Here is a 22,254-nt window from a genome sequence, read left to right as displayed (position 1 = left end):
AAAAGCTTGTAGGCAGGAGAGACCAGTCCCTATATAAAGAAGGAGGAAAGTCAGTACAAATCTCAGAGCACACTATCTGTTGAAGAGGGTGGTGGAAGATGAGACTAGATGACCTTGATCATCCTCTTGAGACCTTAATTTATGTGAGGGAGCTACTCTTCTAATCTATTTTTTTACCTATAAACTCCATACCTATTGTGTAAATATTTTTAAATTATAAAAACGATATAGTTTAATTTTAGATTTATAAATTAAGAAATATACCAAAAAATTATAATATTACCAGTAGGAGATAACTGCTATCTTATTCATGAATGAAATACATGTTTATATACTGCAATAATATTTTATTCATGATTTTAATCCTGCCAAAAAGGCATAAAATTTGTCATAAGTGTTTTCTCATGTCATTAATGATTTTCAAAAACATTTAATAAGCTGTATAGCATTCCATTGTATGCATGTGCCAAAATGTATTGAATCACTCTCTCATCACTGTACATTTAGATCATTTTCTTTGCTCTATCAGCACAATACTGAAATAGTACAGAGAAACCTAGACTTCTAAATGCTTCCTGTTGTTGATGAATGCACTAAAGCTACCAGAAGGACAAACTTCTTACCCTGACGTTTTACAACATTGGAGCCTGCCTCTGAGCAGCAGTGGGATGAATTCCCGGGTAACATGTGTACCATGGAAAACTGCAAGTAGCTTGTAGCAGCTGTGTTCATATAGATAGTGTTTTTCTTTTGAGTTCATTCATATCATTTCTCCTATCACTACATAAATTTTTAAAGTGTGTGTGTGTGTGTGTGTGTGTGTGTGTGTGTGTGTGTAAGTAAATGAGTAAGTAAGTAATGATGGGATGGAAACTGGATACAAAAAGATAGATAAAATACCTGGAACTTAGTAGTCAAACAACCATTGGTTACTCTTCCTCTCCTACTCCCTTATATAAGATAATCATAAAAATGTGGACTAATGGATTAGTTTTCTTTTTAAAATACTGTACCCAAGCATGGAATTAGGCTCAGCCCATAAGGTCAGACACTCAGGACCAGAAACGCTTTGATCTAGCATTTGGTGTTGCTTTTGTGATAACACTGGATTGTACAGCTGATCGGAACGATCATGGAGAAATAGGTTGTTAAAGTGAACAAAAAATATAATTAGTCAGGAACAAGTTTGATTAAGTGACCTCATTGACAGGACCAAACAGTTGCCATCAGTCTGTGTGGCTTTGGTTGTAGAGTACCATAAAAAAGAATAAACCTATCTTTAAAAAACCCATAGTCTGTTTCATTTAATTGTAATTGGAAGGAGTTAATTGGTTTTTTCTCAATTGCTTTCTTTTTGGTATTTTTCCCCCCTTCAATTATCTACATGGGAGAGATGTGATGTTTTGTCACCGGCTGAGAAACCTGCGTCAAGCCAATGGGTGGTTCAGCAGACATGGAAACACTTGTTATAATAAAATGGTCTGAAAGTAGATAGTCTGTCAGATATCTGACACTCAAAGCCAATAGAAGCCATCCATCAGTATATTTCGTGGTTAGGGCCCACTCAGAGCCCTGTCCAAGGACTTCTTGTTCAGATATATGGAAACTGTAGTATTCCATTTCTTTGATTATTGGCGTCAGTGAGCTTATTTGCCTCAAAGCAGTATTTCTTGTGATATAAGTTTGTCAGTTCTCAAATAAATACAGAATATCTATTTTGACTGTCATCTCACCATTCCTGGCATGCCATTCAAAGCTCATTTTCCTGAATAGCCAGTAAGTGAGCTCATCAAAATGCATAAAGCCTTTTTGTTTAGCACTGTATTAATAATTAGAACACATGAAGTAAATTATTACACAAAGACACTCTAGTCATCTTATTTCCTGTTGGATAGTTTGAGAAAAATCAGCTTCTTTCTTCTCCTTCTAGAAATAATCTTGAGGTAGATCAAGGAGACAATCTAATCCTTGCTATTAGAAAGTGGCTCAGGGAAGAATAGGAATTAAGACTTTCCTGTTTTTACCTGATTAAGAGCAGTCTGCTTATTACTGTAGAACTAGCAGATGCTTCACATTCATATTATCTTGGGAGCCTAACTATAATGTCATCTAATATAGGAAAAAAGCAATCCTATTTTAAAAGTAGGTACTTGATTACAGTGTAACAAATGAATAAATGTTTTAAGTAATTTGCTACTATTTGCAGAAATAAATCTGGAAGTCTCTGCTCAGCCATGTTTTACTCCAGTGGCCTACTTTTCATTGATCACAGTTTCTGAGTAAGGTCATGTCTCTTTCCTGAATTCATATATTTCTTCATCTGTACTATTCCTTTAGGCCTCATGATTTCCACCTTGTATCTGAGTTGTTTATGCTAATGCTATATCTTTTTTTATTAGACTAAGAGCTCTTGAGTATATCCCCATAGTATCTAGCATCTATGTTTTAGATGATAGATATTTGATATGTGCTTATTGAATAAGTGAATAAGCACAAGTATTTCACGCCTCATATCCTACACCTTAGCTACCTTGTTAAAGGGATAGAAGCTGCAAAGATGTGTTTCAATAAAGAAGTTTTCAGAATTCCTTTTTGTTCAATCCTTTTTCCAACTTGTTACTCATACATCAGAAGGAGTTTCAATTCTATGTTAAACCAGAAGTATTTAGTCTTAAATGTGCCTCAAGAAGCAATTAGCAGTTCTCCTTAGCATTGTTGACAGCTCTTTCTTCTCCCTTGATGTGCTTTTTGTGCTTTTCCCGTGGCTTCTGTTAGACTTGTGATCTTTCCACCTCACTGCTAACACTTCCTCCTATAGTTCTTTGTCTACCCACTTCATTTCCCCCATTGACAGCTCTTCATTCTTTCCTGTCTCTCTGTAATCTCAACTTTAGTAGTTTTATCCAGCCACTTATGATTTTTGTGGCATTTCGTGCTGTCAATTCTGGTTATGCTCTCCTCATGTCTCTGGCCCTGGTACCTTTCTCCAGAGCTCCTCTCTCCTTTTTCTCTCCATCTAAGCATAACTACTAGCAGAATTGCTATCCTAGTATGCTCAACATTTTTAAAATGAAGCCTGAATGTTCTTAATGTGTTTTTTTATGTATGTGAAAGAAAATAGACACATGTTTAAAAGATATGAAACAGCACAGAAGAACTTAGAATGAAAGGCAATAGCTCCTGGACTCACTTTCTGGACAATTTGCTTAGAAAGAGTTCCTTATTTGAACTATAAAACCAGAAAATGACCTAAAGACTATGTTCTCTTGTTTCCCAAAGATGGTACATGACTAGTACCATACCTGATATAAAGGAGAGAAGTTGATGTCTGGCTTAAACCAATTCCTTAGGGCATTAGAGCTTAATTCTCTTATGAAACTACACCTGAGACAAGGTGCTAGGAGGGAACACTTTTAATTCTTTTAGTATGTCTATACCATGTTTTGTTTAATTAGTCAACTTTAGATATTACCAACAGACTAATTGCTATGATAGATGAAAATTTGCCTCCCTTATACTACTACTCTTCCATATGCCAGGATTTCATCTATCTTCAGGATAGACTGTAGGAGGGGGGAAAAAGGAATCAGGGATATTCATTAGGCTGTTATATTAACTCAAGTGAGAAATAATGGTAACATGGACTGGACTGGTAAGCTTGAAAATGGTTGGAAGTGATGATTTGATTCGGGATATATTTTGCAGACACTACCAACAGGACTTGTGGATAGATTTGATAAGGGGAGTGACAGAAAGAGAGAAATTAAGAATAAAGTGTTTTGCCTGAGTAATGGGGTGGTTTTGCCATTTGATGAGGTAGGGAAGACTTCAGAAGGAACAGTTTGGTATCCAAGTGGAAATATTGAGTGAAAAATTGAATAATTGGGTGAGAAAATGAACAGGTTTGGAAGAGAGCAGTCTGGGTGAAAATGTAAATGAGATGATGTATTTTCCTAGGGCTGCTATAAAAAAAAATACCACAAACGTGGTGGCTTAAAATAACAGGAATTTGTTATCTTATAGTTCTGGAGGCTCTAAGTTCAAAATCAGCGTGGTATCAGTGCCATGATCCATCTGAAGACTGTAAGAATCCTTCCTTACCTCTTCCAGGTTCTGGTAGCCCCAGAGATAGCTTGTGACTATATAACTTCAATTTCTGCCTCCATCTTTATGTTGACTTTTTGTATGTGTATTTCTCTGTATCTTCTCTTCTGAAAAGGACATCAGTCATTGGATTTAGGGCCCACTCTGAATCCAAGATGATTTTATATCAGGATCCTTACCTAATTATATCCACAAAGACTATTTCCAAATAAGGTCACATTTTGAGTTCCAAGTGGACATGAATTTTGGGGGAACATTATTCAACCCGCCCAGGTAGTTTCCAGTATATTGATGGTATCTGGGTATTTAAAGCCCTGGTACTGGATAAAACCACTATGAAGCTAGTATATAAAAAAGAAAAGATCACAGAATAGATCCCCGGGTAACTCAAACTTTTAGAGATTGAGAAGATAAGATCTGCAAAGAAGACCAAGATGTGGAAGTCAGTGAGGTAGAAAGATAACTATATACTTGCAAAATGAGCAAAGTATTTTAAGGAGAGAGGAATAAACTCCTGGTAGTTTCTGTCTTGATTTAGTCCTTTATAAAGTATTTTTTAAATACTGCATGGACATAATTTTCTAAGGAATTATATGTCTTAAAATATCTTATTCTGCTTTCATAGATATTTGACAGTTATGTTGAGTATAGACTTATAGGGTCAAAATAGTTGCTTCACTGTGTTATAGCATGCAGTGCTGCATGTGAGAAAAATGATGCCAGCCTAGTTTCTGTCCCTTTACATGTAACCTATTATTCTCCCTGGAAGATATTAAGATTGGTATTTTAGGGGCACCTAGGTGGCTCAGTCAGTTAACCATCCGACTTCGGCTCATGTCATGATCTCACGATTTGTGAGTTCGAGCCCCGCGTCGGGCTCTGTGCTGACGGCTCGGAGCCTGGAGCCTGCTTCCGATTCTGTGTCTCCCTCTCTCTCTGCCCCTCCCCTGCTCACACTCTGTCTCTCTCTCTCTCCTTCAAAAATAAATAAACATTAAAAAAAGATTGGTATTTTATACTTATTGTGAAATATTAACAGTGTATATTTAGATGTGAGTCTTTGTTTTGTTCACTTGTGAGGCAGTGTTGTGTATGGAGTGAGGGTTTGATCTCTGTATCTAGAGTACCTGAGTTCAAATCCCAGTTTTGTGCTTCAGTAGTCTTGAGGAAAATTACTTTACTTCTCTTAAAAATTACTAGCCTACATTTATTCCTCTTTCATAATGGGGAACAATTTGTATTTCCTACCTTATCGGACTACTGTAAGCGCTAAATGAATATATATAGGTAAATTGCAAAGAACAGTGGCTGCAACATAATAAGCCATCGATAAGTATTGGCTGTTATGTCATTATTCATTATTTGGAGACCTTCATTTGTGCCCTTTAAATCTGAAGACTCTGTAGTGCACAGTTCTTCAATTATTGTTATTTTTAAAGATATTATTCTTCCATTGATTTTTCTGTTTTCTTGGTATGAACTTTGTGTTTAATCAGAAGCTGGACCTTTTAGTTTGGTGCTCTTTGTTTTTAGTGGGTTTTTTAATCATGTTTTTCATCTATTTTCTATGTTATACTTTTCAAGAGACTACTTTTACTTGATCTTCTAAGTCTTCTATTACATTTAAAAATTTTCAGCTATCATATTTTTAATTTCCAAGAACTCTTCCTGTTCTTTGAATGTTCCTTTTTTGAGAGCATTGTGTCTTTTTCTTATGGATGAAATATCTTCTCAAATCTATTTGAAGATATTAATAAGAAACATTTTAAGTTCTGTTCTGTAAATTATTTCAGTTTCCTTCAGTGTCAGTTTTTCTGATGGTATATCTTGGTAATTCTAATAAATGTTATATACTTTTCTTAAGTACATGTTGTCCTTTGATTTCACATTAATGTTTAAGAGTAAATAAATAGAAACACTGGTTTTGAGCTTTAATATGAAGGTTAAGTTTGTTGACTGGCAGACTTAGAATAGGTGAACAAAAAGAGAGTTTTTACAATTTGAGATCTCTAAACACTGAAATGAAGGGACTTTGTTCCAAAGGAAGACAGCCTATATTAGCTGCCCAGTTTGTTCCAGATATCTTATCTATTTTCTTTATAGGAGAACCGTCCAACCTGGCTTTGGGGATAATTGCTTTTTTTCAGCAGTTTGCTCAAAGTGGGAGAATGTGGATGGTTTGATTATTCATCAGTAAACTTTTAATTAAACCAGTTACTTTCAGCACCATATCTCATATTAGCTTTACGTGGTATTTCATGTCTCTTTGGTAATCTTTAGTGGAGATTACTACCCTCATCACCTGTAGCACTCCATTATTACACATATACTCTAGGCTGTGGATTCCTTTGCTCTGACTCTATCACTTCACCTATATTTTATTTTCCAAGAAGAGACAAAAACTTACTGAATTTTCTTTTCTGATGGTGGTGTTTTGCCTTTTGTCTTTTTTATACTTTTTTAACAAATGTTTATGACTAGGAAGAAGAAAAAATCTAAAAATTTTTTCAATGTTCCATCTTTGATTAGAAGTCTTGATGTGCTCTTTTTGCTGTGTGCATGTGTGTGTGCGTGTGTGTGTGTGTGTGTGTGTGTGTGTGTGTGTAATGAACACACTATTTAATTTTATCCTCACCAATTCTACTCCATTTAATACAGTAGTCAATACTATAATACTGCAGTCAATTTGACATAAATATTTGAAGTAGGATGAGAAAATGTCATTTTACCATCTTGTTATTGCATCTTAGTGAATCTTTCAAGCTAGCACCCTGCCTGCATTTCCCTCTGACCTAGCAAGACTCAAAGGTGGCATGATGAGCTTGCCACTTAGTTACTTGATATTATAAATGAACCATTCATTCATTCAGCAAATGCTTATAAATCTCTAACCATGTCCAGTTCTTTGCTAGGTGTTTGAGATATGTTAGGAAGAAAAAAAGGAAGGAAGGAAGAGGAATACAGGGATGGTTGCTGTTCATATGGCACTTACTCAAAATGACAATTTATACGAATTCTTTTCTTTTATTTTTTATTTTTTAAAATTTACATCCAAATTTGTTGGCATATAGTGCAACAATGATTTCAGGAGTAGGTTCCTTAATGCCCCTTACCCATTTAGCCCATCCCTCCTCCCACAAACCCTCCCATAACCCTCAGTTTGTTCTCCATATTTATGAGTCTCTTCTGTTTTGTCCCCCTCCCTGTTTTTATATTAGTTTTGTTTCCCTTCCCTTATGTTCATCTGTTTTGTCTCTTAAAGTCCTCATATGAGTGAAGTCATATGATTTTTGTCTTTCTCTGACTGACTAATTTCACTTAGCATAATACCCTCCAGTTCCATCCACATAGTTGCAAATGGCAAGATTTCATTCTTTTTGATTGCCGAGTAACACTCCATTGTATGTATATGCCACATCTTCTTTATCCATTCATCCATCAATGGATATTTGAGCTCTTTCCATACTTTGGCTATTGTTGATAGTGCTGCTATAAACATGGGGGTGCATGTGTCCCTTCAAAACAGCACACCTGTATCCCGTGGATAAATGCCTAGTAGTGCAATTTCTGGATCGTTGGGTAGTTCTATTTTTAGTTTTTTGAGGAACCTCCATACTGTTTTCCAGAGTGGCTGCACCAGCTTGCATTCCCACCAACAATGCAAAAGAGATCCTCTTTCTCCACATCCTCACCAACATCTGTTGTTGCCTGAGTTGTTCATGTTAGCCATTCTGACAGGTGTAAGGTGGTATCTCATTGTGGTTTTGATTTGTATTTCCCTGATGATGAGTGATGTTGTCATCATCCTCAATGGGGAAAAACTGACAGCTTTCCCCCTAAGGTGAGGAACAAGACAGGGATGTCCACTCTCGTCACTGTTATTCAACATAGTATTGGAAGTCTTAGCCTCTGCAATCACACAACACAAAGAAATAAAAGGCATCCACATCGACCAGGAGGAGGTCAAACTTTCAATCTTTGCAGATGACTTGATACACTATATGGAAAACACAAAAGATTCTACCAAAAAACTGCTAGAATTGATTCATGAATTCAGCAAAGTTGCAGGATATAAAATCAATGCACAGAAATCAGTTGCATTCCTATACACCAACAATGAAGCAACAGAAAGAGAAATCAAAGAATCGATCCCATTTACAACTGCACAAAAAAACCATAAAATACCTAGGAATAAGTCTAACCAAAGAGGTGAAAAATCTATACACTGAAAACTATAGAAAGCTTATGAAAGAAATTGAAGAAGACACAAAAAAATGGAAAAAGATTCCATGTTCCTGGATAGGAAGAACAAATATTGTTAAAATGTCGATACTACCCAAAGCAATCTGCATATTCAATGCAATCCCTATCAAAGTAATACCAGCATTCTTCGCAAAGCTAGAACAAACAATCCTAAAATTTGTATGGAACCAGAAGAGACCCCGAATAGCCAAAGCAATCTTGAAAAAGAAAACCAAAGCAGGAGACATCACAATCCGAGGCTTCAAGCTATACTACAAAGCTGTAATCATCAAGACAGTATAGTACTGGCACAAGAACAGACACTCAGATCAATGGAACAGAAGAGAGAACCCAGAAATGGACCCACAAACGTATGGCCAACTAATCTTTGACAAAGCAGGAAAGAATATCCAAGGGAATAAAGGCAGTCTCTTCAGCAAGTGGTGCTGGGAGAATTGGACAGTGACATGCAGAAGAATGAACCTGGACCACTTTCTTATACCATACACAAAACTAAACTCAAAATGGATGAAAGACCTAAATGTAAAACAGGAAGCCATCAGAATTCTCAAGGAGAAAGCAGGCAGAAACCTCTTTGATCTTGGCAGCAGCAACTTCTTACTCAGCACGTCTCCAGAGGCAAGGGAAACAAAAGCAAAAATGAACTACTGGGACCTTATCAAAATAAAAAGCTTCTGCACAGTGAAGGAAACAATCAGCAAAACTAAAAGGCAACTGACAGAATGGGAGAAGATATTTGCAAACAACATATCAGATAAAGGATTGGTATCCAAAATCTATAAAGAACTTATCAAGCTCAACACCGAAAAAACAAATAACCCAGTGAAGAAATGGGCAAAAGACATGAATAGACACTTCTCCAAAGAAGACTTCCAGAAGGCCAACCGACACACGAGAAAATACACAAATTATTATTTTCAAGTAATGTTGATATAGAAGAACTTTTGGGGGTAAAAAAAGTGTTTTATATCTTATAATTATGGTAGTGGTAATGTGTAACAACTCATGAAATTGTTGGTAATGCTTTTGTATACAAATTTTACCTCAGCAAATTTGGTTTTTAAGTCTGAAGATAATGTATAACACAGTAACTATAGTTGATAACACTATAAAACTATAATTGAAATTTGCTAAAGGAATAGAACTTAAATGTTTACACCAAAAAAAAAAGATATATGAGGTAATGGTAGTGTTAATTAAGTCAATGGGAGAAATCCTTTCATAATATATGTATATATACATATACATAGCCATCATGTTGTACACTTTAAATATCTTATAATTTTGTTTGTCCATTATACCTTGGTAAAATTGGGGGAAAAAAGTTGTTTTTTTAAAAAAGAAGGTAAAAATGTATATTTAGGAATAAATCCTGGCAAATTTGCATAAGACATCCTTTCAGAAAACTACAAAGACTATAAAAACTAATAAAAAGTATTAGAGAAAGAGGAAATATATCATGTGTCTGGATTGCAAGATGCAATAATGTAAAGATTTCATATCTATAGAATCAATGTAGACTTTCCCCTCCCCCATTTATTGTTTTGGTTTGGTTTTGGGTGAGAAATTCACAAAGTGATAGACAAAAAGCTCAAAGAACGAAGATAGTTTTTAAAAGTGGGGGGAAAAGAGAGGGCTTTCTCTAGAATTGAAGTTACTCTAATTAAGTCAGTGTAATATTTGCAAGTTTAGACACCCCACCCACCCCCCAAAAAACCCTCATGACAGTTGCTATTAAGGCAAAACACAAGGAACACAAGGGAGAAAGTACAAAAAACAATGAGCACTAGGAGATCAAACATAGCCTTTGGAGTCAAGGAAGGCTTTCCCAAAGGAAATTAATTTTTTTTAAGTTTATTTATTTATTTTTTGAGAAAGAGAGAATGTGCATGAGTAGGGGAGGGGCAGAGAGAGAGGAGACAGAGGAGCCTCTGTGGAGCAGCCTCCTTGTTTGACAACAACCTGGCACGGGGCTCAATCTCACAACCACAAGATCATGATCTGAGCCAAAATCAAGTGTGGGATTTTAACCAACTGAGCCACCCAGGAAATTAATCTTAATATGAGACAGAGACAAGTGAGAAATAGTTAACTAACTGGGTAAGAGAATGAGAAAAAGAGAGGAGCATTCTAGGCAATAGGGATAGAATAGGCAAAAACTGTGAAAGGAAAACAGAAATGATAAAGTAATAAGACCCAGGAACCACAAGAAAAATCAAGATGTCTTGATTTTTTTCCAAGCATTCAAGTGATATAAGTGAACATGCTTTGTAAACTGTGGAGAGTTATTTCAGAGGTGGAGGGGGAATTCATACATACTAAATGCCTATGTGAGCCAGGGACCACTCCTATGAGGCCTTGCATAGTTAACAGTAGTATACAGGAAACTATTAACAGAGAGAGTATTATTTCTAGTTCAAAACCAGAAGACTCAGAGAGGTTTGGCAAAATATTCAAAGTTGCAATAGCTAAAAGCCTAAGAGTGGAATTCACTCCCATTATTAGCATATACACTGAGTTATCTCAACACGGACGTGGTTTCTGCATGTGTTGGTCTTGAGAGTCAGCCTCATGTGGGAAAGAGCACTGGACTCTGTAGTTCAAAGAGTTTGGGTCTGTTGTGTCAACTTGGGCCATGTATTTGTTCCCACTGCTTCTCTGTGATATAGGGATGAGAATATCTTACATGTTTGTATGGAGGACTAAACAATATAATGATATTGTTATGTATTTTATATTTGCATTTTTATGTTTTTTTTAATATTTATTTATTTTTGGGAGAGAGACAGAGCATGAGCAGGGGAGAGGCAGAGAGAGAGGGAGACACAGAATCTGAAGCAGGCTCCAGGCTCTGAGCTGTCAGCACAGAGCCCAACACGGGGCTCGAACCCACGAACTGTGAGATCATGACCTGAGCTGAAGTCAGACGCTCAACTGACTGAGCCACCCAGGCGCTCTATATTATGTTTTTTAAAGAGCAGTCATTAACTTCCTAATTATGAACTATAAAGTAATGAAAATTATTTTCACTAAATCTGCAATGTTATCAGCCAGCTTATGAAGAGATTTTTATGATTTTCAAAGTTTACTTACATATGTGGTCCTATTTTATTTTCAAAAAGAAAATAGTATAAAAATAATTCTTATTAAATTTTTGGACAACATTTTATATCCAAATCTAGTGTAGTTATTAGAAATAATACAATGCTCAAATGAGTTTGCATTCCTTGAAAACTCACATCTAAATATTTAAAAATAGGGGCGCCTGGGTGGCGCAGTCGGTTAAGCGTCCGACTTCAGCCAGGTCACGATCTCGCGGTCCGTGAGTTCGAGCCCTACGTCGGGCTCTGGGCTGATGGCTCAGAGCCTGGAGCCTGTTTCCCATTCTGTGTCTCCCTCTCTCTCTGCCCCTCCCCTGTTCATGCTCTGTCTCTCTCTGTCCCAAAAATAAATAAATGTTGAAAAAAAAATTTAAATATTTAAAAATAGACTTCCCAGAAGCTCAACAAAAGACAGGGAAATGACCTTGTGATTCAAAAAATGCTGCAGATAATCTAGAAAACAAATAATCCACATGTAGCTAATCAAGAGTTGATTAATTGTTTTCAGAATGTTTAATTGCCTGTTGTTTATCAACATAATTTAACTACCAGTGCATACGACAGTGATATAAATAGCACAAGTACTATTTTTATAAGAAATGATGTCAGGTTTTTATTAATGATAAAGAGTATGAAAGATAGTACTCTCATTATTTGACTTTGGCATTAAAAATAGTGTGCTAATTTTTAAAAAGAACTGGATTTTCTCTTCTTTTGTATAAAGTAACAACTAATCAGTTTTCTCTTAGCATAAAAAGGATCTTAAACTAATGATTAGGGTCTGTTTTAGGTATGGGTGATTCTAGACATTTGCACATTTTTACTCTTAGTTATGTTGTATGATAGAAATAACTTTTACTGTGTATGAGAAGAAGTTATCACTCAAGTGTCTCATTTTATAATGTATCATTTTATAACTATATTTAATTTTACATGGAAATAATTTCATTGTCTAGAGTGACCCTTTATTTTTTTAATGTTTATTTACTTTTGAAAGAGAGAGAGACAGAATGTGAGCAGGGGAGGGGCAGAAAGAGAGGGAGACACAGAATCGAAAGCAGGCTCCAGGCTCTGAGCTGTCAGCGCAGAGCCCGTTGCTAGGCTTGAATTCACGTACTGCGAGATCATGACCCGAGCCTAAGTCGGACTCAATGGACTGAGCCACTCAGGTACCCCTAAAGTGACCCTTTAAATGCTGATGGCAAAAGCCATTTTCAGTTGAAACCAGTGGTCTGTGTCACATTGTAGAAGACATCCATTCTTGTGTCATCATATCTGATGGAGACAAGGAAAACAAGACACTGATGTGTGTGAGGTTTTTTTTCCACATATTTTTATTCCTTGTTTTTCTGCTTGTTGGTTTGTTTTTAATGATTGCTTCAAAACATATGTGCTTTCTAGAAAGTCTATCCTCAACAGTGCCTTCCACTTTTATTATCTAATGATCTCTGGAGTATGACTACTATTCGTGACTGTTGTTAGATGGCTAAATATTATTTGGAGTTTGGAATCTCTGTACTCTGGGAAAGCATTTTAATATCATCACTAGCTGACTGTTCTAAATGTTGCTACTGAGAAAGTTTTAATTGTCTCTAGGGAACTGAGAACTAGTTCTTTCTAAGATAGAATATGTAATGAAATCATAGTTTTTCATAAAATGTATTTTTAGTTTTCTATATAATGTACCTACAGAGTACAGAATTAAGGTCCTTATAATCAAGACCAAATCACATCAGCTTATATGTCCTGTACTAATCTTTTTGAATACTTTTATTCACTTTAGAAAGTAATTTGTTCCAGCTTGGTAGTTCTTATGTGGAATGAAATAATATAGCATTTTCCTTTCCTGGATCTACTGTTCTTGTATATCTAACTCAATTGGATAATGTGCAGTGTTAGTGACGAAAAGAAAATAGCCAAGAAATGAATTCTTTGAAAGTTTTATTGTTTTCTGGTATTACACAATAGGGAAAGCACAATATGTGCATGTTTGAAAATGCACACAATATGTATGTGATTTTTATAACTCATAGTAATATTCAAATTCATGTACAGATAAAATATACATCTTAAATTGTGGATCAGATTACAACTCTTCACTTACTGCATGTTTACATACACACATCAAATAGCTCACAGATAAGGCTGTTTGTTTTAGCTGTGGCTTTAATTAGAGCCACGAGCCAAACCCACATACCTTCTGGTGGAAAGTGAATACTTTGGTGATTCAAGCATACTTTCCTTTTCTACTGACTTTCACCAAAGTAGAAACATTTGCATGCACAAATCAAAATTAGCAGGAACATGAAAGTATAAAATGAAGTAATATATATTATCTGGCTAGTTTTTCTTCACTATCCTAAATCAGAGCGAGTATATAATTTGAGGCATCATGACATATGCATCTTATATATTTTATAAATTGAGTTATATTTTAAATGAATTAAGGCATTTCACTGCCTGAGGAGTTACTCAGAAAATTCTTCTGAAATGTGAATAATTGCTTCATACTATATTTTAGTGTTTTCTAAACTTCACTCATTTGCGTACCAGCTTCATAATTTTTGTTATGTTCATAGAATGTTTATTTTAATGTTTACTGAATACTGTTTCTGTAATCTTTCTCAATTTTTAAATTTGAGTCTAATGTCACTACTGTACTATTAGTATCACTTTCTGTAAGTGGAAATAATTCAGAAATATAAATGTGTAGTCACTAAAATATATTATCACCTAAATAACATGCCACTGGTGACATGTTAGTAGATTGAGCAGCATGTTGGGAGACACTGTCCTGTATGATTGTCATTTCAGATTTTTAGACATTTAATTCTCTTAAAACACAATTTAGGTGTATATTAAACTCAGGGCAGAAATTACTTCTGGTTTGTCCATCCTTGTGTTACCAGTATTTAGTACTTGGCACAAAACAGGCCTTTAATAAATATTGAATGGCAAATTAATGAGTGGTCATGTCTTTGCATATTAATTCTCTAAAATACTGCTTGGTAGTAAGAATAATAAAACTCAAGCAGTAAATGAAAATACATTTTGCCCAGCATATGTTTGTATCCCCAGTCTTGAGAACAGGAGGTAACAAATGCGTAGCATTCCTATTAAACTTCAGTGAGCATGTTTCTAGCTCACGGAAGGGTACTGCAATGTGAGAAAGAGAAGCGGGCATGAGGCAGTAAGGAGCAGCTCTAACGACTGGGAAGAGTGAGGAGAGAAAGTAAGGGAGAAGTAAAACTTGAAATACCTATCTTTGTCAGGAGATCTGAGCTAACCCTGCAACCTTGTTCAGCAACAATTCAAGGCTAACTGTACATGTGAAAATTGTTTCAGTAGAGAAGGCTCTGCTCCATTAATAGTTACTTGCAAATCACCAATACTAATGACCAGATTCTTCTAAAATAGCAGAGATACTCTGTAATATCCCCTCATGGCCTTTCCTCCAGTACACTCACTTCCAAAGCTGAAATCCCAACCTGGTTTCTTTTGTCCATGCACTTAAGAAATGACATAATCAATTTTCTGCATCATTTGGGTTAGAAGAAAAGACTGTACAAAGCTGAAATGAGCATAGCATTTTAGACCCATTGATAATCAGAGATTCATCAGTGAGGGAGGCTCCTGAAATACAAATAGGCTGTTTCACAAAACCTAAGAGGCCTAAGTAAATGGAAGCAATCCACATCAGCTATCTGTCAGGAAGTCAGTGGTTAGCTTATTTGACCACTAACAATTATTTTGACAGTAGGAATTACTGACAGTCGGAACTAACTCTTCAGAAGAGGAACTATGGAGGCAAAACCATTTTTAGTTCAGAAATAATGTTGAAGTTTTACAGTGATTAAAACATATATATTTTTTGCCTATTACCTAATCTGAAAGAACGGTTTGCACCTTGTTTTAGGGAAGGGACTCTGGGCTTATATCTCTTTAAAAAAAAAACTTACTTATTCATTTATACAAAAAAATTGTCTCTTTCAAAATTGAACATAGACAAAGAGAAATTTAACAAGAAAATGAAAGGAATATATACTTCCAAGAATTTGGAATTAAATGAGACTGAAGTAGGAAGGAAGTAGATTCTGTTGAGCTGAAGTGGACTGATTTGAGGGAAAAGACTCTAAAAAGCAGCAGGTCTTCCCTTCAACACGAAGGACACCATCATGCCTGGTCACTACAGCAGGGACTATAATGCAGGCGTGGGAAGTGTAAAAGAAAGGGCTGTCCTACCTTGGCGAGTGGAATATCCAGGGATGGCATAGGGCTATCAAGATGGAAGTTGTGGGGGCGCCTGGGTGGCGCAGTCGGTTAAGCGTCCGACTTCAGCCAGGTCACGATCTCGCGGTCCGGGAGTTCGAGCCCCGCGTCGGGCTCTGGGCTGATGGCTCAGAGCCTGGAGCCTGTTTCCGATTCTGTGTCTCCCTCTCTCTCTGCCCCTCCCCCGTTCATGCTCTGTCTCTCTCTGTCCCAAAAATAAATAAACGTTGAAAAAAAATTAAAAAAAAATAGATGGAAGTTGGGTTCATATGTTCATCATCACACTACAGCTGTGATAATGCTGTGCTATCTAATCATTTACCAGGTTCTGAGTCAAGGTACCCAGAAAACCAGGAGTTTTATGAGCAGGGGCACTCTGTAAGACAGCTCCTCTATGAGCAAAGGCAGAGATTTGGATTGGCATTGGATGTTCTCATCATTCAATAGTCTGAACAAGGAGAATAAAGGGCTCACACTATTTGGGAGTAGTAATAAGCCTCTGGAGGAAAATATATGAGACTCAAGATACATAGATCTCTTTGTTTTTAGACACTTTGGCCAATCTCAGCCTGTCTCTGTTTAGATGAAGGAACACACACATGAAAGTCAGGCAAACATGAAAATTTAGGTGACTTTGTTTAAATCCCATGATTTCCTTTTGCCTTGGTTTTTTTTCCCCCATATGTTCAATATGCTATCTACCTGGCAAGATTTTTTTTTTTTTGAGGGTTGACTGGGATAACATGTGAAACCCATTAAAAAGTAGCATAAATGGTATATATTCTTGGAAATATGGAGCATGTTGCTGTGTGAGTGCCATTGCTATATGTTGGAGATGAATGAGATTTTAGTCAGGTGTGGGTAGGTTGTACCTATAGTAATAAAGATCCTAAAATCTCAGCAAAAAGGTTGTTTTTCTGTTCATATTCTATGTCCATCCCAAGAAGAGGAGGAATGTGCCCCACATCATCCTCACTTAGGAACTCAGGCTGATCTTTAGAGCCCCTGGAAATTGCTGGACATTGTGATGGGGAAGGGGACATGTGTGTCTTGAATGCTCTGCCTAGAAGTGACACATGCCACTTCCTAATTGGCTTCTTGAATTCACATGGCAATCCTAGCTTGTGTCCAGAAGAAGAGCTAGAATTCTATGGTGAGCAGCACTAAAGATTGTCATACATGGTTTCTTGTCATTATTTGCAGTTGGAGGCCTTCCACAACAGAGAAGCCATCTAGATATTTCTCCTATGACTAATACCGCTACATTCTTTCTATATAGCCTTCAACAACCAAGTAGACTTTTTTGAGTTTATGTTTCCCAGTTTTAAGGAGTTGCTGGCACTAAAAAATTTAGTAGCTATCTAGCAGAATATTTTAGTTTGGGGCAGAGAAAAGCAGCAATTGTGTAACATCCCATTTTTGTTTTCTTTGCCAAACAGATATTGATGAGTGCTCTGATGGCTTTGTTCAGTGTGACAGTCGTGCTAACTGCATTAACCTGCCTGGATGGTACCACTGTGAGTGCAGAGATGGCTACCATGACAATGGGATGTTTTCACCAAGTGGAGAATCTTGCGAAGGTCAGTACAAGGAGAACCGGAGTTTATAAGAACACCTTTTGAACTTGAGGAATATACAGTAAGATGTAAATAGTAGACATTGATCTAATGTTGAAGTTATTGGGGTGCCTGGGTGGCTCAGTCAGTTAAGCATCTGACTTTGTCTCAGGTCATGATCTCACAGTTTATGAGTTTGGGCCCCACGTCAGGCTCTGTGCTGTCAGCTTGGAGCCTAGAGCCTGCTTCAGATTCTGTGTCTCGCTCCTTCCCCCCCCCCCTCAAAAAGTAATAAAAATTTAAAAAATTCATGTTGAAGTTATTGGTGGCTTTTGCTGTGTGTTTATACAACAATTGGAAACATGTTAAAATCTAACCTTCACTTACTAATTATGATAATTAATTGATTTTTAGATATGTTAAATTTGTGACACTAAGCCAGTTCTCTATGGATACTTGTAACTGTTGAAGGGCGTTTTTAGGATGAATAAAATAGTATCAGATGAAAATTTTAAATGGCAGCATGCATAAATCTGACCCAAAAAGAGCTAGAAAAAAAATAGATGAGGAAAGCAAGATAAAAGGAAAATAGAGGTAGAGGTAATATGATAATGCTGTGGATATGATAATGCCAAGGATAATATTCACAATACACACACTCTGGACTATTCCTAACATACCACTTGGCTGGCAAAGTAAGAGATATTTACTGAATGTTGAATGTTAGGCATAGAAGTTATGACCCCTGCTTCAAAGAAGATTTCAATCTAATAGGAGTGAAAAATAAAATCAGATTATATTCAGTTATTTACCATTAATTTTGAACTATTTTCAGTGAGTTGACAACTCTGTTCCTCTACACTCTCTATTGAAGGGCATGATTTTTCAAAAGCAGGCAGAATATACAAAGCCCAGTGAGCAATTGCCAGGGAAACCACCCACACCAGAAGGATTGGCCATCAGAAGTTTGGCACAGGAATGGAAAACACAGCAAACCACAAGAAGTTATTATTTTCTCCATTTGTATTTACACCTTCATAGAGTAACAGCCTATGAGAATAATGTGACTAAAATGACACAGTCAGTGAAAGCCTTGGAGAATCTAACTTAACGGTACTTGACACTTAAATGATAAGATGTCTTTTATTCTTGGACCTCAAAGGGTTTTCACACAGAGAAAAGTGAAGCTGACTTGGATGACAGATGTTTTCAGTGTGCTTTGCACTTTGCTGGCAGCTCCAGAGCTCTGGACCTTCAGCAGAGGGGTCTCTGGATTTTTTGCATAGGAGTGGGGATGCTGTTGCCTTGCCAGGGGCTAAAACCTGGCATTTGCAAATAACCACCTAACTGTGGGCTGAGGGCTTTGCCTTGCACTTATGATTGTCCCAGAGTGAACAGTTCCAGCCCTGTAGAGAATTCCAGGAGGCAGATCAAGCAGTGTGATTTTGTACTTCCCTGATAAACTGCTTTGCCTGTATTCTGCAGTTTATCGTGGGGAAGTCTACTGTTTTTGTTTAAAAACTCTACCTTTTTGTTAAGATTGTCTTTTGCTTTAAGTTACGCACGTGTAGAATGAATATAAGCCGATTATAAATCGTTCAAATCATACACAAGTACTTAGATTAAAGCTGAAAATGCATCTTAATTTCATCTCTCCCCTTCCCCCATCCTTTCCACTTCTCTAGGGGTAACCTGTGTTTACTTTTGCCTGGTATCCTCACACACCCTTTTCTGTGCATCAGAATGTGAACAGCAAAAACACATACCTCTGCCCACTATCTCACTTTACATTTGCAATGGCGCTCCCTCACGATTTTTTAAATTTTTGACTGCAAATCTCAAGAGGGCTGTATTAGTTATCTGTTGATGCATAACAAATTACACCCAAAACGTAGCAGCTGAAAACAACCAAAATTATGTCACAGTTTGTATGGGTGAGGAATCTGTGCACAGCTTACCTAGATGCCTCTGGTTCATGGTTTCTCATGAGGTTGCATGAGTTGTTGGTCAGGGATGTGTTTCACCTTGCAGAATTGTCTGGGGTGAGAATGGGGGGAGCCACACCCTGTTTCCAAGATCGCTCATGTGGTTCTTGGCTGGCCTGGTTTCCTTAACACATGAACCACTCTACGGGGCTGCCTCAAGACATGGGAGCTGGCTTCCCCTCGAATAAGCAAGTGCCCATGATCTTTCTATAACTCAGTCTCAGATGTGTCATTTCATTGCTTCTGTGTTTGTTAGAAGTGAGTCAGTAGGTGTAGCCAGCCCACGTTCAAGGGGAGAAGATGCAAGAGCGTGAATATTAAATGGTAAGAATCACAGGGGACTGTCCTATAGGCTACCTGCTACAAAGGCCATCAGCTTTGCCAAAGATTCCTATTTTATTTCCTTGGTTACTTTCCCCTGCAGCTCTCTAATACCACCATTTCACACCTTCTGTCATCTCAAATCTCAGGTACCACTACCTTTCTCATCATTCTCTGTTGATGGCCCTGCTTCTTATTTAACCAAGAAAGCAGAACTTCATTTCTGCACCAGGAGTTACACTAGACAACTCGTATTTATATCTTTATTTGCTGCTTTCCCTCCCTCCCTCCTGTTTCACTGAGTTAAGTTTCATTTCTCCCTCCATAGTACCTTACCTATCATCCCTTCTCACCTGCTTGAGGTTTTCGCCTTTGTACTCCCCACTTTCTCTTCCATATGATAAATACTCTTTTTCTCTCCCATCAGTCTCATCAGCACACAAACAGCCTGGAGGAGCAGCCATCTTTTACAAATGAAATAAAAACAAACAAAAAGTAACTTCCCCGATATCACCTGATCCTCCAAACATTTCCCGCATTTTTCTGCTCCCTTTTAGAGGAAAATTCTGAAAGAATCTTTTATATTTCTTGTCTCCATTCTCTTGCTTCCAACAATACTTTAATCCCACTACCCCCACTGAATGCTTTCCTTTCAAGATTATTGACCTTTTCCACATTGCCAAATCTGCTGCTCAGTTAACGTCTCTTTGCTCAACAGCTCAAGCATTTGAACCAGTTGATCATTTCTTCCTCTCAAAACAATTTTCTTCACTTGGCTTTGAGGACACCACTCTTTCCTGTCTTTCTCTAATTTTTAATATTTTATTTATTTTTGCAAGAGAGAGTGAAAGCAGGGGAGGGGCAGAGAGAGGGGGGGACAAAGGATCCAAAGTGGGCTCCATGCTACTCACAGCAGAGAGCCCGATGTGGGTCTCCAACTCACGAAACTGAGATCATGACCTGAGCTGAAGTCAGATGCTCAACTGACTGAGCCACCCAGGTGCCCCTCCTGTCTTTCTCTTACCCTATGGGTCTCTCCTTTACCTCTCCAGAAGACTACATGTTCCAGTATCACGGGGCACTTGGCAATCTTCTCTATCCATTCTGAAACTGAATCAACCACATTAGTTGCAGATTCATATATATCGTTACCTACTCAGTATCTAACTTGGATTTCTTAAGGACAACTCAGGATTACTGACTAAAATACAACTCTTTTATTTACTCTCTAATTCTTACAGGCCCCTAAACCACAGACCCAGACCAACATCTTGGAGTCATTGTTTCTTTCTTTTCTTTATACTTCATATCCAACATATCAACAAGTCTCATAATTTCCATTTTCAAAATATGTTCCTGATCTGACCACTTCTCACATTGTCTACTGTTACCATGTTGGTCTAAGCCATCATTATCTTTTGTCTGGATTACTATAGCTTTCTCCAAACTGGTCTCCCTACTTCCACCCTGGACTCCCCTAGAGTCTTTTTTCTATAGCACCCAGAATGATTTCTTAAAGTCAGAAGTGGGAGCATGCTCCAATTCTGTTCCAATGCCTGGAGCCTTCCCATCTCTCTTCAGAGTAAAATCCAAACCCCAACAGTGGCTTACAAGGGTCTACATGTTATGGGTACTTGGCTTTCTTGCTATGTCACAAATGTACCAAATGGATTCCCTTCTCGTGTGCTGTTCTTTTTTTCTTTTTTGGAAGGTCCTTCTCCAGATCTTTGCATTCTTCTTTCATATAATTCAGATTTCCTCCAAAATGGCTTCTCCTGGACCCCCAACTTGAAATAGCATCCTTCTCTAACGCTCTTCACTTAATTTGCTTCCCTTTTCTTCACAGAAATTATGTTCTTCTGAAATAATTGTATATATTGTTTACTTGCTTATTATCTTCCATAGACTGTAAGATATATATATGTATATATATATGTGTGTATATATATATATATATATATATATATATATATATATAATTTATTGTCAAATTGGCTAACATACAGTGTGTAAAGTGTGTTCTTGGTTTTTGGGGTAGATTCCCATGGTTCATTGCTTACATACAACACCCAGTGCTCATCTCAACAAGTGCCCTCCTCAATGCCCATCACCCATTTTCCCCTCTCCGCCGCCCCCTCAATCCATCTGTTTGTTCTCTGTATTTAGGAGTCTCTTGTGGTTTGCCTCCCTCCCTCTCTGTTTGCAACTATTTTTCATCCATCCCTTTCCCCATGGACTGTAAGCCTTAAGGGTCATGGATTTTGTTTGCTTGTCAGCCACCAGTGCCTAGAACAATGCTTGTCACATGGTTGATAATATACTGATTTATCTAATGTAAAAGGTTGAGATGGATAAAATGAATGAGATATGCAGGTAATATTTAATCAGAAGTATGTTAGGAACATAACCTGTGCTAGAAGTAGATACATAGTAGGATATGTAATAGATATGTCACCTGGTAGAACTAAATATATAAAGTAGTGATCAGGACAAAATGACAAAACATAATTAGTGCATTCGTGAGTGTTCAGAAAATAACAAGGAAAATTAAACTAGCCGCTGAAAATAACACATGAGAAAGATGAAAATAGGGAAGTAAAGGATTGTATAAGATGCCTATGCAAAAAAGACTTTTCAAGGAAATACTATAAACAC

The 22,254-nt window shown here is 37.1% G+C and overlaps 1 protein-coding gene across 4 annotated transcripts in view; it reads left to right on the top strand.

Annotated features, from left to right (window-relative positions):
• The window catches only part of NELL2 (neural EGFL like 2), a 390,253-nt gene that overhangs the window by 349,811 nt on the left and 18,188 nt on the right, over nt 1–22,254 (top strand). For all 4 annotated transcript variants that reach the window (XM_045061670.1, XM_023256973.2, XM_019834835.2 and 1 more), the window contains one exon: nt 17,177–17,317. In XM_045061670.1, the coding sequence (XP_044917605.1) occupies nt 17,177–17,317 (141 nt within the window). The remainder of the gene's footprint in view (nt 1–17,176; nt 17,318–22,254) is intronic.

The sequence above is a fragment of the Felis catus genome, chromosome B4 (assembly GCF_018350175.1).
Source record: "Felis catus isolate Fca126 chromosome B4, F.catus_Fca126_mat1.0, whole genome shotgun sequence".
NCBI lineage: Eukaryota > Metazoa > Chordata > Mammalia > Carnivora > Felidae > Felis > Felis catus.
Note: the sequence above shows the minus strand (reverse complement) of the source record. Positions and strands in the feature narration are given on the sequence as shown.